General features: G+C 39.4%; 1 protein-coding gene across 2 annotated transcripts in view; it reads right to left on the reverse strand.

Annotated features, from left to right (window-relative positions):
- FSHR (follicle stimulating hormone receptor) overlaps positions 1 to 9176 on the reverse strand; it is a 185699-nt gene extending 176523 nt beyond the window's left edge. For both annotated transcript variants that reach the window (XM_055540049.1, XM_055540048.1), the window contains exon 1: positions 9025 to 9176. In XM_055540049.1, coding sequence (XP_055396024.1) covers positions 9025 to 9176 — 152 coding nt within the window. The remainder of the gene's footprint in view (positions 1 to 9024) is intronic.
- Positions 9177 to 17972: the final 8796 nt, after the last annotated feature.

A 17972-nucleotide genomic window follows, 5' to 3' on the forward strand; every position in this document is an offset into this window, starting at 1 on the left:
AATGTGGATCTGGTACTACTACAACCAGAATCTCTTGGAGGTGATTGGAAATGCAGAAGCTCAGGCTCCTCCCCAAACTTACTGAGTCGGAATCTACATTTTCCCAGTATAGTCCTCTGATTGGCTTGCATATTTAAAGTTGGAGAAGTCCTGACTTGGAAGACTCTAAAATGAAATCCCAAGCCAGTGACATTTATGCCACATGATCCCTGAAAACACTCAGGAACTGGAAGCACTGGTGTCCCCAGAAGCAGGACTGGAGGGTGAAGAGGGTTGAGGTGGCCAAAATAAAGAGGGCTGGTAGAAAAGTTGTTTACAAAGCAGCCATACTACCCACCTGGAGCAACCAGGCCAGTGTTCCCTCAGAGCCGAGCAAAAACACTAGGTTTATTTATTTGTTTGGCTGTGCTGGGCCTTTGTGCTGCACACAGGTTTTCTCTAGTTGCTGTGCACAGGCTTCTCGTCCAGTGTCTTCTCTTGCTGCGGAACACTGGCTCTAGGTGCGTGGGTTTCAGTAGTTATGGCTCGTGGACTCTAGAGTGTGGATCTGGTAGTTGTGGTACGGGGCCTTAGTTACTTAGCGGCATGTGGGATCTTCTGACTAGGGATTGAACTTGTGTCCCCTGCACTGGCAGGCAGATTCTTAACCACTGGCCCACCAGGGGAATCCCAAGGTTTATTCTTTGAAGGGAGCAGAGAATGTCTGAACTGGAGACACCAGGGACCACTTATGGATGCTGGGTGCTGAGACCTCCAGTCCTCTTTCCTAGCCACCAGAATGCTGGCAGTTAGGGCTTCACCCTCCAGGTAGGGGCTTGGAAGAATCTTCTTGAGGGGTTTTGCCCAGTCCAAGAGGCAAGATTGAGATATTGGCACAGTGATCCCTCAGCTCAGTGGCCCAGTCTTTTCCTTTATTTATACTGCTGTGGTTGTTGTTTTGCTTCTTCTTACCCTACAGCTCTGCTTTCAGAGCTACTTTGTAATTTTCCTATCTGGTTATCATAACTCTTTGTTCTCTTTCCTCTCATCTCTAGTATTTGTTTGAGGGAGTCAGATGCCATTCTAAGACTCCATGTTCTTATTGAAGGAACTCAGCAGATTTTCGCAGCCAGGGACCTGATAAGCAATTTTGCTACTGTGTGCAGGCTTCCAGATGACCTCCTTGCTGGTCACCGTAAATCTCATGTTTGCTTTTCGTTGCCTTTCCAGTTTGTTTTCTAAATTAAAAGAGTGTTTCTAGTATTTTCTGCTGCCCCTCCCAACCTGGTATATTTACTTACAGAATGTCTACACTCCTTACCCATAAAACAAACACCAATTAGATGAAGGATTCATTCCTTCCTGCCCTGAGCAGAAATTAGCCTTGGTGGGCATATGGCAATGGCAAGGGTTTAAGTCTGACTCTCTATACTTGCTATGATCTGATGATGGCTAGTGATCATTCTTTTGTTTTCAATTCATTTTCCTATTCTAAACACAGCCATACAAAGTAGTTTGGAATTTAGAAGGAAGAGAAATTGCTCATAAATTTAAAAACATTCAAGAATTCCTTGTTTGTGTCCCACTTATGCCAAAGTAGACATTTTAAGGTGTGTCACTTTCAGAAGAGACATCTGGTCTTTGTGAGCTCGGGTGGTTACCAGATTTCATAGATGACATTCAGCTGCTTTGAAGGGAAGCTGTCATACACAGTCTTTTGACATGTAAACTCCTTTTACCTATTCTCTCCCAGTGTCTACTTAGTAATATTCAGGAACACAAGCAGTTTTGGGAAAAAAATTATGAGTTTAGGAAAGAAAACAGTGCAGCCTAAACTTCCACTTTTGATGCTGTTTTCCATCTTCTGTACCATTCTCCTCCAGCCCAGCTCAAAGCATCCAGACCCTTGTATTTGCCCAACTTGAAAATTACTGAAAGTGAAAGTTGCTCAGTCATGTCTGACTCTTTGCTACCCCATTCACTATAGCCTGCCAGGCTCCTCCACCCATGGGATTTTCCAGGCAAGAATACTGGAGTGGGTTGCGATTTCCTTCTCTAGGGGATCGTCCCAATCCAGGGATCCAACCTAGGTCTCCCGCACTGCAGGGAGACTCTTTACCATCTGAGCCACCAGGGAAGCCCAAGAATACTGGAGGGGGTAGCCTATCACTTCTCCAAGGGAATTTTCCTGACCCAGGAATCGAACCGTGGTCTCCTGCATTGCAGTCAGATTCTTTACCAGCTGAGCTACCAGGGAATCCTAGTCAAACTTAAATATTTAAACATCTGCTGGTTAAGCCTTATCATGAATTTGCTGGTGTTCATTTATCATTCTATTTTTACTTGAGGTCTGTGTTTTCCTTGTAAAATAAAGCAAGGATCTTCTGACCTTTTACATAAAAGGGTGTTCTGAAAGTGGCCCTGCACAGCTTCTTAAATCTGCCCTAGCTGGTCAAAAGAGCAAAGTTAGACAGGACAGCCAGGTGCTTGTCAAATGTCAAAAGGCAGGCATCTCCTCATTGACTTTCACTCAGCATCTGTTTCTTCCAGCTCTCACAGTCTGTGATTTCAGATTGCACAAGGCAACTTGCAATTAATTGTCAAATGGGTAGTTTAGATAATGACTGTTCTGGGTTCCCAGGGGGATTTTTGTTGTTGTGGGTAAAAGTGAGAAAAAGCATGATTGTTGTTACTGTTGGACGCTCTTCTTTTAGCAACTCCATGAGAGCAGCCCCGTGCCTCCCCTTTTGATCCTCCTCTCCCAAGTGCCCAGAGTAGTGCCCTGCACAAATATAATCAATAAATATTTGATGTTGAAAGAAACCTTCATGAAAAATGAGCCTTTTTGCTTGGTCTCCAAAGCTGAATATATTAAAGTAGAAGAATTCATTTTAGGTTGGAGAAAATAATATTATTTAGGTAGGGGAATATAAGGTATGTTTGGGAGCTGGGAATTAGGAAATAGTCCACAGAAAAAATGTGTAGAGGATGGAAGATATGAGGGGAAGACAGGAGAGTTAATTTGAGGATAAAATATGGAGGAGCTTAATGTCAAACTGAAGACTTTGGACTTTTGTCCTGAATCTGGCTGTTTGTTCCTATAGGGGAATTAAACCAGAGCCAGAACTCAGAGCAGAGGGTTGGGAGGGGAGAAAGCCGAAGGCGCAAGGGGCGGATTCACAAGCTATTACCCTGAGATGATGAGTAAAGCACAAGGGAAGGCACCTCTGTCTTCCAGGGATGTGATCCTATCTCCTGAACCAAATTTGCTAGACTTTCTTAGAAGGGACAAGCTATTTTAAATTGGACCCAGTCCTGAATTCTACTGCTCAAGGCTCTGGCCCTTCTCTTCCATGCCCTTCTATTCTAGGATGATTTCCAGCCAGCCTTTGTTTATCTAGTTACAAAGTCATTGCTGGAGCTGGGATCCCTCAAAAACTCTTTGTTTAAAACCCCTCACCAAACTGAAAGCAGAGACAGGTATCTATGGGGAGGTTTTCCACGTTGCATTTGTAAGTAACACAAGTTCACAGAACTGTCTATTAAGCCTAAGAACCACACTCTTCAAAATCCCACAACTGAAATCACAGAAATTTAGGAATTACAATTATCTGTGTTAGACTCTGGAGGCCTAGAAGAAACCTATTGGTATGGGGAAGTTTGGTACCTGAAGATATTTGTAAAAATCAAAGCATTTTAGAATTGAAAGAAATCTCAGCACTATTTTACTTCTGCCCTTCACCAATTTACTGATGAATTTTCTCTCCCATATCCTCAACCATCTATTTCACTGAAATAGCTGAACTCTTAGGGCCCCTATTTCTTAAAGATTTTCATCAATCTTAGCATTACTGAGATACAAAAATTGGCTTATGCTGTACATTTTCTAGTATTTGTGATACAGGATTCCATGATGACTGTGTGTTGACTCTTGCTGAAAAAGGTCTGGGAGAGGGTATGAAAGAGAGTGGACATTAGCTACTCCTGAGACTAAAAATATAATTGAGTTCAGGTCTATGGCACAGGTTTGGTTGCTTTACTCAAAAAAAATTTTTTTTGCACATCCCTTGAAGACTTTCAGATCAGTTGGCATATTCCATATGAAAGAAAAAGGTTATGGTGTGTTCATGTCAGAGACATAAAAGATGCTCAAGATACTTCAGGAAGAGGTCAGATTAAGAAGAAACATCCATATCTCATTATAATCAGATCTTAAGCAATTAAAAATAATTACTCTCTTTGCTAGGTGACCTTATGGGATATAAAAGTTAGCATCTAGTCTAAATAAAACTAAATTGGAGATCTTAAATCTAACAGCTCAAAAAAAAAAAAAAAAAGATAGTCCAATAAACCACAGTGACTGGATAACCCAATTAGTGGTTTTGGAGAAGGATAATCAAACATTAAATGAATTTCCCACTTGCTGCCAAGATTTTCTGCTTCTGAACCTTAGGCTTGTTTGGTAGAGGGCTTGGGTGAGGAAGGAGAGCACTGACCTTTAGGTAAACAAGAAGATGTTATCATCATCAAGAAGTGCAGCTCTATGCTATCAAACCCTTACTCTTCAACAGCTGATAATGACTCTGCAAATTACAGCTCTTAGCCAATTCTCAGAGTAGAGTTCATCAGTTAACTTTAAAGAATTTTTTCCTCTGCAATATAATTTTTACTTTTTCCCTTTGAAGATACTGCATTCTATAGCGATTCCTTTTTCTGATTCTTATGCAGGAAATATAAACCTTCCTTGCCCCAGCCTGATTAAATTCTAAATGTTGGACATAGACATATCATTTCTCACTAAAGAAGGTGCAGGATTTGGTTTTGAGAGGAAAGATTATGCATTAGCATGACATCTGTGCTGTTTGTTTCTTTCAAAGAAATATCTAAACAAGGCGGTAGGAGTCTCCAGATAGATGAACCCAGAGCAGTCTGCACAGTGGGGTGTTTGGTTCTGACATCTGGACAGACTACAGTCATCAAAGCACATCTGGGAAACAGGAAACCTAACATTCAGGGTTTGGAATCTGACCTCAGTTGGCGAAAATTGTATTTGAACAGTTTTGCCTGGTTTAAAGTGATTTTGTTTAAGTCAATTTCACTCATCCTTTCAATATTCTTGTTAACAATAGAGAAGCAGGTATTATTACTTAAATCAAGAGAACTGAGTGGCATGCCTGAAAGAATATTCAACTTGTAACTTAGTAGACTTTGTTTCAAGTCTATGTGTCTCTCTTTCTGAATAAATTAATGGATTCCAGAATGATATACAGGCATTTTCTTTAAAACAAACACATAAAAAAGCAAAGAAAGCAAGGGAACTATCAAATCCTGTAGCAGTTCACCACAGGGGGAGCAATAAGTATTTTTTATAAGAATCTTTTCTTTGATACTGAGGAGCAGAGCAAATAAACAGCTGTAATTCCCCCTTATTTATTGTGTCATTTATTCTATATGTAAATGAGGGCCCAGAACCTACATTGCATTGAGCCAGGCACAATGACTACCAAGAACATGTTCACTGCAGTTGAGGAAATAAGACACACATGAAAAATTGAGGGCAAAGCAAGATTGTAAAATGAACTGCACCAGGGTTCATATTACATGAAGATGGAATGGTCAGGAGAGTCTTTATCGAAGAGGCAAACTTTGAGCCAGCTTATAGTAAATAGTTTGGATTTCAAGAGACAAAGAAGAACTTGAAGATTATAGAAGCAAGATGTGTAACAGTAGTAACACCCTGGGATACAGACTGAGCTTGAGAGCAAGTCTTTTTCAGGCTTGTGGAGCAGATGGCGCCTATTGGAGCTAGGTGAGAGGTAACGTCAGAAAGACGAGCCACCAGATGATTTTGAACTGGAGAATCACGGTGGCCATGGTGTTTTATGAAGGAAAATGGAATGATGGTGTTCGGGCTGGTTTGGAGAAGACAGAGATTGATAGCAAGGAGATAAATTAAGACAATTATTTAATCCAGTGTGTAGATGTTCAGATTCCCAGCAAAGATAATGGCAATAAAAAAAGAGAATTATTGCTTGTAGCAGTATGAAGGGAGTTTATGTAAATAGTTAGATGTGGGCTTTTGGGAACACGAAACCTACATGATGAGGTGAATTAAACTATCAGCATTCGACACATGAAGAAATCAACAGTGGCTTTAGTAGTTTTGTAATCCATTCCTTTCTACATCTCAGAAAGATACTTGAGATGGCAATGAGATAGAGGAGCTTGCTGTGAAGAGAGGGGTCAACACAGGCAGCCTATAGCATGATCTCAATACAGTTCTCCCTGTGCCAAGAGTGCCCATCAATGGACTCTCTTCGTCTAGTATTGTGGTCATCTGACCCTGCTAAAGAAAACAATCTGTATCCAATAACATCACTGAGACTTAAAATTTCAGGTTTTGAATGGGTGTCCACATTCTTAAAAATTCTAACTCCAAGAAGAATAACGAAAGATCAAAGGGTCCTTTCTAGATTCATTGACTGCCTCTATGTGAAGCTGAGTTTCTAGAGTAAGTCTGAAATCAAAAAAATCCTTTGCCTATCATCAGAATGAAACCTGTTCCCTGAGTTCTTGCCAAATATTGAAAGCCCAAAGGGAACACCATTTCTTATTCAGAGAGGAAGTGCTCCAGCCACTGGGAGGAGAAAGAGATTATTCTTAAATCAGTGGGATACTATAAACTATCTCGGAGCTACAAAAATTTTACATCAGTTTTTCAAAGCCTTCTCATTTCCATTGATTGATTTGATCATCCTGAATGCCCTCTGTGGTGTTTTTTCCTCTAGTACTTTACAGATGAACAACAATCCCCACCCCCCACACTTGAGAGGCATTGTGCTGAATGTTTTAATCCTACATTTAATGCCCATGGCAACTCTGAAAAAGGTACACATTACAATTTCCATGATACACCCAAAAGCCCACATGCTGAAGCAAGAAACAGTCATAGTCTGGGTTAGAACACAGGTCTCTTAGATTCTAGAGTCCATACTCTTCCGTCTCTGACTTGTGATAAACAGTTAAAGGCCCACCTGTGAATGTTACTTTAGAACTCCCTCTATTCTTGACCCTGCTCAGCAAGTTGAGTACTTTCTCCATGATGCTGTGTTGTCTCAGGCCACCTAAACCCTTTGTTGTTGTTGTTCGGTCTTTCAGTAGTATCCAACTGTTTGCAACCCCATGGACTGCAGCACTCCAAGCATCCCTGTCCTTCTCTATCTGCTGGAGTTTGCCTGAAGCCAGAAATATTTAACTACTTTCAGCTATGGTCTAAATCAGAAGTGGGCATTCCACAGACTATGGCCCACATCTGGTTGCTCCATTTTTCTATACAGAGTGAAAAAAATCTCCCTTCTGGTGAAGAAATACCAGAAAGCTGACAGCCTAATTTAGTAGGGAGTTTTGAAAAGAGGGTATCACTCTAAAATTAAGCCTTGTAAGAGGCTGTCTCTTTTAGTAACTGGTTGACACTGCTTGGTCCCTGGGAAAACACTGGAAAAAGAGAAGGACTGGGAGAGGTAGAAATGTGTGTGTGTGTGTTGAGTGTGTGCATTGAGGGGCTGTATCTTTTGGTGTTCACAGCCATTCCACCAAGCAGATTGTATTAAACCTCTAGAAGTTAGGAACTTGAGGCTCAAAAGAAGTTAAGTAATTGTTCAAAGTAGCTTAGGAGTGACTGACTTCTTAGAGGAGCTCAGGTACATCAGTCTTCTCTTGTGTTTATAATCATCTAACAAAGCAGACTGCATAGGCGCATTCTTCCCTGCAATCAGGAGTAACTGTCTCATTAAGGCGGTGTCGCCAAAACACAGTGTTGGCCACCTATTTTCCCCACCGCTACCTCTGGGAAGGAATGGAGAGCTTGTGATGTCAGGGGAAAAAGAAGCAGGCAGAACCAATTCAGCCTTGCAGCTGTTTGTCCCTGAGTGAAAATCTGAAATGCAGCCCCATCGTCTTTGAGCATAGGTAATGGTAACTGGTAAATGAAAAGATGACCACCTTCTGCCATTAAATAAGATCATGCATAGCTTTGGGGAACCAAGATTAAAGGACGCTTCCAGAATAGCAGCTTCTGTTTAAAATCCTTGGGATAAAACGACTGAGGAGATTTATGATCTCTGAGCCAGCTCTCGGATGGTAGGGAGGGGTGGGGAGGAGGGGAGGGGTGGTCATTGGACTATGAAACAGTCCTGCCTTCCTCTTACTTTAATGCAATAGATGTGGGACTTTAAGGGAAAGACAGCGATCTGTGAGTCAAAAGGCCTGATTTCTAGTTTGGCTCCGCCTCTACTCATCGTGAGAGGTTAGCAAATTTTCTACTCTCCAGACCCCAGATTTCTCAACTGCAAAATAAACAGATGGAAGTGGAATGATGTCTTAAGATCTTGTCAAGTTCTAAAAGTCTGTCTATTTCCTTTTAAAGTAGTTCAGTAAAAATCTAAAGTTGGGAATCACCTTTTTTCAGTAGTATGAAAGATCATCTCCTTCCTTCTTTGCCACCTTTTTTTCTTTCTCCCTTTCTTCACACCCCTTCCCTCTCTTGTGACTCCTCTTCCCCCAGGAAGCAGAGTCTCAGTTCGACAATTCCTTGCTGGTGCCTCCAGAGCAGCAATGACTCTTGCCTTCTTGAATTCAGTATCCTCAAAAGCACACATCATGCCTTCCATGTCAATCAAAGCCATCTTTCTGGCTTCAATCCGAGCTCTTCTAAGTTTCTACATTTTCCTTAGCCTTCTCTTAGTTCCACCAAAGAGAGTACAGCACCCAAGAACGAATGTGTCAAAAACACTAAAAAGTCCTCCTTTCACCTTTAGATGAAGCTTTCCATGCTGCCCTTCCCCGGCATTCCGAGACAAACTCTCACTAAGATCGTTAGAGAACCACAGGGCAGGAGTGTTGGGCCGGGGGGGTTTGTTTTACTTAAGCCTTCAGTCAGGGTAGAATATTTCAGCCCAGCAGTTATCAGCCTAGTGTGAAAATAATAATAGCATGCAATGCACAAATACCAGCCACGCTGTTGTTCCCACTGACTCAGATACTTACAGTTCGACCGCATCCCTGGGGAGGTCGGAGGGAATCTCTGTCACCTTGCTCTCCTGGCAGAGGAAAACTCCGTTAGAGCAGTGACAGAGCCGATGATGGCATCCTGAGCCCAGGCTCAGGAATGCGAGCAAGGCCACCAGGAGCAAGGCCATGTTTACTTATCCATCCACCTGCTTTCTTCTGCCTCTGCAGAGAAAATCCTGCACAGATTTCAGAGGCTCCACACTGAGCCCTTATGAGAAGAGGTCTGCGTTGGGAGCTGGTAGGGTCACGTGACCCACCCAGGGCCGCTTTCCTTTTTTTCTTTTTTATCGGTCACTTCCAGACAAATAGCAGAATTTCTGAGGGACAGCAGTGACTTTGGTGGGGGTGGGGTGGGAGAGGTAGAGGGCGTGGCAAGATACGCTGTCCCTTTACCTTTTTTGGTTGGGTTTGGAAATTGAAACTTGATGCATGTCTAGAATAGCTTATATTAAATTCGCTGTAAGACTGTCCCTATGGGTTACTATTTTTTTCTCAAAACAGAGTGACACGCTCGACTTTCTCCAAAACAGATGCAATCTACAGTGTGAAACATCATTAAGAGAGTTCCCCAGTGAAGGGCAGGGACCTGTTTCCAATCTTGGTGTCAATGTCTTCCTCCAGGCTACTTGATACAAAACCAGAACTTCTGAGTCAAAGTCACTGATTTTCTTTCTTCCTGGAATTAACAACCAAACATGGTGTAGCTCAGAGGACAGGCAGTGGGTTAGTGAGCCCCTGGACAGATACTGGTAGGTAGGAGGCACTTTTAAGAGAGTAGTCTGCAGAGATAACTGACTCAGCTGAGTGACCAACAGGTCGGGCTGGGTTTTCACTGGGTTTAGTGGACACCAAGTGTCCCACCGTCTGTCGCATGTCCTTTCTGGCTCCTCTCATTTCCAGTCTCTGAAGATTCCCTTGCCTTTTGGAAGCTGGCACAAATGAATTTACTTAACCTATGCTTTTAGTTTAGTTTTGAATGTTCTCTGTAGGTGACGACCCTGGCACTTTTGTGGGTACTCCCATCTTCTTGATGGTGAGGGATCTGAGGAACGTTTGGCCATACTTTCGGTCAAGGGGCCATCTACTTTCAACTTCAGAATCTATGAAGTTTAAAAGGCAGAATATTCTCTAAGATTCTGCCTATAACTTACTACTTGCTCAAATTAGTTTTAACACTATCTTTGGGTAATTAGTTGCACAAAATTGAGTTATGTGGAACTGCTAAACAAGTATATATCCATCTCCCCTCCTTTCTTCCTCTCCTATACCTAGCCAAGAAATAATGACATAGAAGAAATGGATTAAATAATCATTAAGGGAATAACAGAAGCAAGTGAATCCTAGAATAAAATTGTTCCCTGGATGCTTCTGGGAGCAACTGCTTCATTCTAACTCCAGGACTAGAAGATCAGGGCAGTATCTATATGGACTCTACGTTGTTACAGTTTTGGCTAACAACCCACTCCAGTGTTCTTGCCTGGAGAATCCCAGGGACGGGAGAGCCTGGTGGGCTGCCGTCTATGGGGTTGCAGAGTCGGACACGACTGAAGTGACTTAGCAGCAGTAGCAGCAACATGAACAGTAAATTATTTCATTCAGCAGTTGACCTGTGGAATCATAATCATTTAGATGGAGAAGGGATTTAATTCAATCATTCAGCTAATGCGTAAGTTTGCTTTAAAATGTCCACATTAATTTAAAGGGGTCGACTTAACCTCTTCTTGAATAACTCCAAGTGACCAAAAACTCATTACCAGTTGAACCTCTCACATATGCCCCCACCCCACAAATCCCCACTGAGATTTTGGAAAGTTCCAGTTATGACTAAATTAGTCCTCGTATAATAAGAAAATTTTTAACTGAGATTTTGACTTTAAAACTATTGCTTATTTACAACTGATAGATAACATGGCTAACCTACATGCAAATTATTAAGCAAAATCACAAAACAGTTATAGACTAAAGAAAGAGATGCCAATGCCATTGGCCTCTGTTTGTCATCCCTCCTTTCTCTGTTCCTACTCCTAGAAGTGATCTGAATTGTGATTTTGTTATTCCTTTGGTTTTTTTTTTTCAAATTGTATCATCTAAGTATATATCTTCAAACAGTATACTATTTGATTTTGGGTTTTATACAAATTGTATTGCCCTAACTAGCCTTTTTTATTACTTTCTATTATATTTTGCACTAACAACATTTTAGAGAACCATCCATATTTCTCTGTGTATCCATAGTTTGTTACAGTTCCCTGCTATATAATATTCCATTGTGTAAATATATTGCCATTTTTTTTTTATTCTCCTATGATCTTTCTTTATTCTAAGGCCATAAAATATTCTTCTGTGTTTCCTTCTGCAAGTTTTATAATTTATAATTTTGCTCTGCACATTTAAATCTTTATTAGATATTAGTACTTATGTGTGGTGTGTGTCAGGAACTCAAGTTCAGTTTTATTCAGTGGCTTATGGTTTTTATCCACATGGATAAACATTTGTCCCAGAACCATTTATTGAATAGATCCTCTTTTTCTCTCTCTTTTGTAAAATTATCTTTATCACATCTCAAGTAACTACTATTTTGCTTAGTTTTGTGTTTAAGCTCTTTTATAGCCTATTGTCCTTTTTTTATCTGTACCAATACTATACTGTCTTAATTATTAGAATTTTAAAATAGTCTTGACATGTGATAAGACAATTTCTTCTTTCCTAATTTATCCCTTCCTCCTCTTTTCTTCTCACTCTCTCCGTCCCTCTGCCCCATTCTCTCTTCCTTCTTCTCTGTCTCTTCCTTTCTTTTTCTTCTCTGGGCTGGATACCTAGGACAATGCTCACAAAAGTGGTGAGCATTTTTGTCATGTTCCTGACTTTAAAGAAATTGTTTTCTAATTTTTCATCATGAAAATGATATTTGTTATAGGCTTTTGATACCCATGAGGTTAGATTTCAAGGTAGAGTTCTTAGAAAAGTTTTCTAAGGATTTTTTTTCTACCATGAATAGAAATGAATATTGTCAAATGCCTTTTCTGCATTTGTTTCACCCTTACCCTTACAGTGATAATTATATACTACTAAGCTACTCATATCCCTAGAATTAGCAATGTTGTTTATGAGTTACTATTGTTTTATACACAAAGAGATTTGACTACCTAATATTTTATTTAGAATTTTGGCATCTATCTCATAAGCAACTTGTAATTTAGTAACAAATAATGTAATTTCTCATTTCCTTTCTCTTGTTATCCTTCTATGGTTTGGTATTGAGGATGCATTTGCCTCATAGAATGAGTTGGGCAATAATCCCTCTTAGTTTGCTCTTGGAACAGGACTGTTTTAGATTGTTTTCATCTATTCCTTGAAAAAGTGTGGCTTTACTTGCCTGTAAACCATCCTAGCCTGGTATTTTGTGTGTGTGTGTAGATTAAAAATATTCATTCAGCTTTCTTCATTTTCCAGCTATTCAAGCTTCCTATTTCTTAAAGTTTTACACTATAATTTTTCTGATCTGATCTCTGATAATTTTTCTAGGGATTTTCCATTTCATTCAAGATTTTAAGTGTATTGTCATAATGTTTTTTGGTATTCACTTTTTAAATCTATTAAAAACTATTTCTAATATTGTTTCTTTCTGTCCATTTTCTTTGTATTAGCCAACCTTGCCAGATTATTTTCAATTTAACTGCACACTGAAGGCCTGATTTTGCCTTGCTGATCATGTTCTATCTTTATTTTAACTTTCCACATTTTTGCTCTTATTTTCTCCTATTTTTATTTTTGTTCTGTTTTCTTTTAACCTCTTATTTGGGTGTCAGTTAACTAGTTCTTCAGCCCATCTTCCTTTCCGAATCTCCCAAAATCTGTGCCTTAGCTCTATCCAACAAATATTGATAGGTAAATTTCTTGGTATAGCTGAGTTCTAAGTATTTCTCAATTTTCTGTTATTTTTTCCTGTACTCACAGATAATGGAGATGTACAGTTTTGAAATCCACAAAATAGAGATATTTAAATTTATCTCTTTGTTAATATAATACAGAGTATGGTCTGTATTGATTTTCCCCCCAACCACGTTGATATATGTTTTAAGGCTTAGTATGGTTAATTTTTGTAAATATTCAATGTGAGCTTGTGAAGAATCAATCAATAGTGACAACTTCTGTATTTGTTCCATCAATCCAGCATATTATTATTTTCCTAAAATGTCTATATATTTGCTAACATTTTGAAGGGATTTCTGTTGAAATTTCACATGATCAGAATGATACAGTTGATACAGCATTTCAATCTTGTCCTTATAATTTTCTTTACAGATCAATGTTACTTGGGCATACAAGTTAGAATGGAATACATACATGGTGAATCAAACTTTCTCTAATTTTGTAGCATCTTACTGTACCCATAATACTGTCTTTTATCTTAAAATTTACTTTGTCTGATATTCATTTAATAAATATTTTTCTAGTATTTTTTTCTCACTTTGTCCTTTCTACCTTTCTGTGTCTTTGTTTTAGGCATGTCTTTTATAACCACTGGTAGAATTTTATAACCACTCTGCCGAATTTTTTGTTTTAATACATTCTTATAATCTCTTTTAACAGATGACCTTAATAATTTACATTTATTCTAATTATTGATCCACATGAATTTTTTTTTCTACCATGCCATTTGCTGTCTACTTTGTTCTAGTTTTACATGTTCCATTTTTCACCTTTTTATCTTTTATTTGTTGAATTTTTGTGTGTTTGTTTCTTTTATTGCTTTGTTTTGTTTTCTTTTTCTGTTTTGTTCCATCTACTGTTTTGGATGTTATATACTCTCCTTACTGGCTCAGATGGTAAAGAATCTGCCTACAATGTGGGGGACCTGGGTTCGATCCCTGGGTTTGGAAGATTCCCTGGAGGAGGGCATGGAAACCCACTTCAGTATTCTTGCCTGGAGACTCCCCATGGACAGAGGAGCCTGGTACAGTCCATAGGATCACAAAGAGTCGGACACGACTGAGCGACTAAGGACACAGCACATACTCTCATTAATTTTAATGGTTACTCTCAAATTTTTACCATATACTTTTAGCTTATACCTCTTATTTTAAAAATTTAATTTTACAGTGTTCAAAATCCCCTCCTAAAAGATGCACAGACTTTAAAAATTTAAGCCTACACACTAGCCAGATATAATGTGTTTTTTGTTATCCGGTATTTTAGTTCAGTCATTATTATACATCCTCATTATTTTATGCATTCAATATTTATTTAGATTCTCTGCCACTTTGGAATGTAACTGGATCTCCGAGGAGTTTGTACTCTCATTTGCCTTTGTCAGTACAGCACTGAAAAGCTTTGAGAAGCTTTGCTTGTTATCAAATATAATCTCTTTCCAAAGATAAGCCTCAAAATAATGGAAGACAGCTATTTTCAGGGATATGCTAGTAAATGTTTAACAATCAGCTTTTCAGGGGGGGAAAAAAATCTTTATTTGTAGCATTTGTTAACTTCCATGGAATGAATTTGCCTACCATAGCTTCTATCAAGCTAACAGTGTAATGTCAACCAGCTTACAGAATTTTCCAACGTTTGTCAATCTGCTTTTATAAGCTGGTGAGATCTGGTCCTAGCATACCACTAGATATTTTGTTCTTCTTGAACCATCTTACTTGTTTAGATGATCTCCAGCTTCATAGCTTTGAGTGTGCAATAGTTTTATTGGAACTTCACTTTGGAATAATCTCCAACGTGAGTTGCTTTATCTCAGGTGCCAAAGCCTGCAGTGCTTCTTGGGGTTGTTCAACATCATCATGAGTTCTAAGAAGTTAGCAAGAGTCAGGCTAGATGAAAAGTATTGTGAAGTGTGAACATATAGGCATGCTCTTGGAAGCCACTGTATGGATTTGATTCTTCTCCTCAAATGAAAAGAAATGGCTCCTTCTACCATAATCAGAGAATCAGGCATAGCTATTGCGGCAGCAGTGTTTGGCTCTGGTACTGGATACAGAAGGAAAAAATCCTTCTCTAACATAAAATGGAATCTAAAATGTAGAAAATGAGACTCTAACAGCTTACCAGGAGATTAGTGGTAATAAGTCTGAATTAAATGCCTTATTACTGAGTGTTCAGTCTTGAAAAATTCTGTGGGATACAGATTTTTTTTTTTTACTCTTGTAAATCTCCCACATGACCCTCAGCATTCTTTTTATCCTGTCATTAGCTGTCGTTAGCTTCCCTTTGCCTTTTCTTTCACTTATTCTATTTCGAGAAGAGCTTTCTCTTGAGGTCATTTCCCTGTTCTTCCTTGCATCAGAGGACGCCTTGTATTCAACACTGCCAACAGGTTGCTCAGATTTCTCTGTAGATTTGCTAAAGAACTATGCAGACATCACATGATAGTGGTTATGATTATGGTTGTCTAAAGAACGTTCTCTTAGAAATCTATCTCTTAGGAAGTCAAGGTCTCTTTTAGCTTCCTGATTTCATAAATTAAAGTTTCTCAGGTTACAAAGATCTTGAATCTCACAGATGAGATAGTAGCCTGTCTGTACCATTTGATTGGAGGACTTAATACAGTTGCTACAGGCAGATTTTCTGATGATCTCACAAAACTCTGTACAGTTCTTCACCAAGGAATGTTTGTCAACAGGTTGGAAATTCAAAATGGCTTATAAATAAATCTGGAAAATTGAAACTAATTTTCTTTTTGTTTTCAGATAGTCATGTGGAGATAGGGCCACTGGGAGAATGTCTGTGTGTCTGCTTGTTGGAAAGAGATCTCTCTTATTGATGGAGAGAACTTCTGTTGCAATCTGTTGATCATGCTAAGTCACAAAGCTAGATCAGTTTCAAAGGCTGGGGAAATAGAGTCCTACTCTTGTTGAAAGGAACACAAAGGGATGGCAAATTGGTGGGCCCACGGAAGGAGAATAATTGCAGCCACTTCTGCCAGTATTACTACAGCTATCCAAGCATTTAAAGAGGACATCATTGTTTATGCTTAATTTTTGCTAGTTTTGCTTAATGTTTTCCAAAGTACAAGTTAGGCCAACTAATAGAGACACTGGTGATGATAATGTTGAATATTCATTTTCAGCCTTTAGTAGTTTGTTCAATTATTAACTTAAATATATTGCTACCCTAAGACAGGCAGTATCATTTTTTGAATTCTATGGTGTTTTAAAATGACCAAAGATATTTATTCTCTGTTTATATTTGGTAGATTTACATTTATTTTTAAAATTTGCTTTTCTCTCTCTTTTTTTTTTTTTACATTTTCATGCTGTAATATCATTTGTTTCTATGAATCTAATGCAGTTTTGCTAATACTGGTGGCCTTAGTGAAGTATGCTGTGTGACTTACGGCAGGGGTAAAATTTTCTTGTGATATGACCAGAGCATAAAGGTATAGTTTATAAATATTCAGTAAAACATGATATTTGGACATGAAATCTTTCAAGTAGCATCCTTGAATCCACATTATTATAATTTGTTGTTTAGTCACTAAGTCATGTCTGACTCTTTTGTGACCCTATGGACTGTTGCCCACTATGCTCCTCTATCCTTGGGATTCTCCAGGTAAGAATACTGGAGTAGGTTGCTATTTCCTTCTCCAAGGGATATTTCTGACCCAGCAATCAAACCCATGTCTCCTGCATTGCAGACGAATTCTTTACCACTGAGCCACCTGGGAAGCATTATTCTCAATTTATAGTCATAAACATGGTTCCTATTAGTTATTTTTTATACAACAAGCTTTCTTTATTGACTTTTTGTTACTCTGTCATATAATTTATAGTAAGAATTAGATGGAGTTATGTAAACCTTGTAGGGCATTACATAGGAGCCTGGCACACCAGTTGCACAGCCAGTCATACCTGGCCTGATGGGCCATAACACGTGTTTTGCATGTTGAGATAGAACAGTCATGTAGGCCACAGTGTTAATGACCCTCCTCGGGTTGAGCAGTGCACAACCTGTACAACTGTGCCTGACAGCCCTGTGCTGGGGACTCAGGATGGATGTCAGTGCTGGATGCTTGATCTGGTGAGGGTAAGCTTATGGAGGCTGAGGACAGGCATTGTGACAGAGTACTCAAAGTGCCTGGGTGCTGGTCCAGAGGAGCATCCTATAGGACACCATGCAGTTGATCATCTGCATTATTTATTCCTAAGGTCAACAGAGGAAGAAGTAGACACTGGAATTGAGAGACCCAGGCTCTGTGCATAACTGTTATTCCTGTTGCAGCCCCAGAGATTTTTTAAAAAACTTTTCTTTTTTATATTGGAAAATAGCTGATTAACAATATTGTGGTAGTTTCAGGTGGACAGCAAGGGGACTCAACCATGCATATACATGTATCCATTCTCCCCCAAACTCCCCGCCCAGCCAGGCTGCCATATAATGTTGAGCAGAGTTCCCTGTGCTATATACTAGGACCTTGTTGGTTATCCATTTTAAATATAGCAGTGTGTATATGTTGATCCCAAACTCCCTAACTATCCCTTCTCCCCAAGCTTTCCTCCAGTGGCAACTATAAGCCCCAGAGATTTTTAATCATCTGGAAGTCAGTTTCTTCTCCTCCAAAGTGTGAGTATAAACACTTGCATGGTTGTTGTGAAGACAGCCCAGAATGCAATGCACACGTGAAAGCACCGTGTCAGAGTCTGGTGTCAGTGTGTGATTTTCTTCTCCTTGTGGCTGTTTTAGTAAAAAGGAAAGATAAACATCTCATCACAGAAAGAGTGAGTCCCTTTCATGATGATTTTCCATTTGGTTTATCTGGTGAAGTGGTAGACCAACAACTCTGGTTGCACAATTGTTTAAACCTGTGTGCCACTGACCTTGCCTCGCCAGGCATCACAATTATGCTATTGGCAACATTGACCCTTATCTCCCCTTCTTGGACCCTTTCTTCCACTTATGACTTGGGGAGTTCAAGGCCA

This window comes from Bubalus kerabau, chromosome 11 (assembly GCF_029407905.1).
Source record: "Bubalus kerabau isolate K-KA32 ecotype Philippines breed swamp buffalo chromosome 11, PCC_UOA_SB_1v2, whole genome shotgun sequence".
NCBI classification, from domain to species: domain Eukaryota; kingdom Metazoa; phylum Chordata; class Mammalia; order Artiodactyla; family Bovidae; genus Bubalus; species Bubalus kerabau.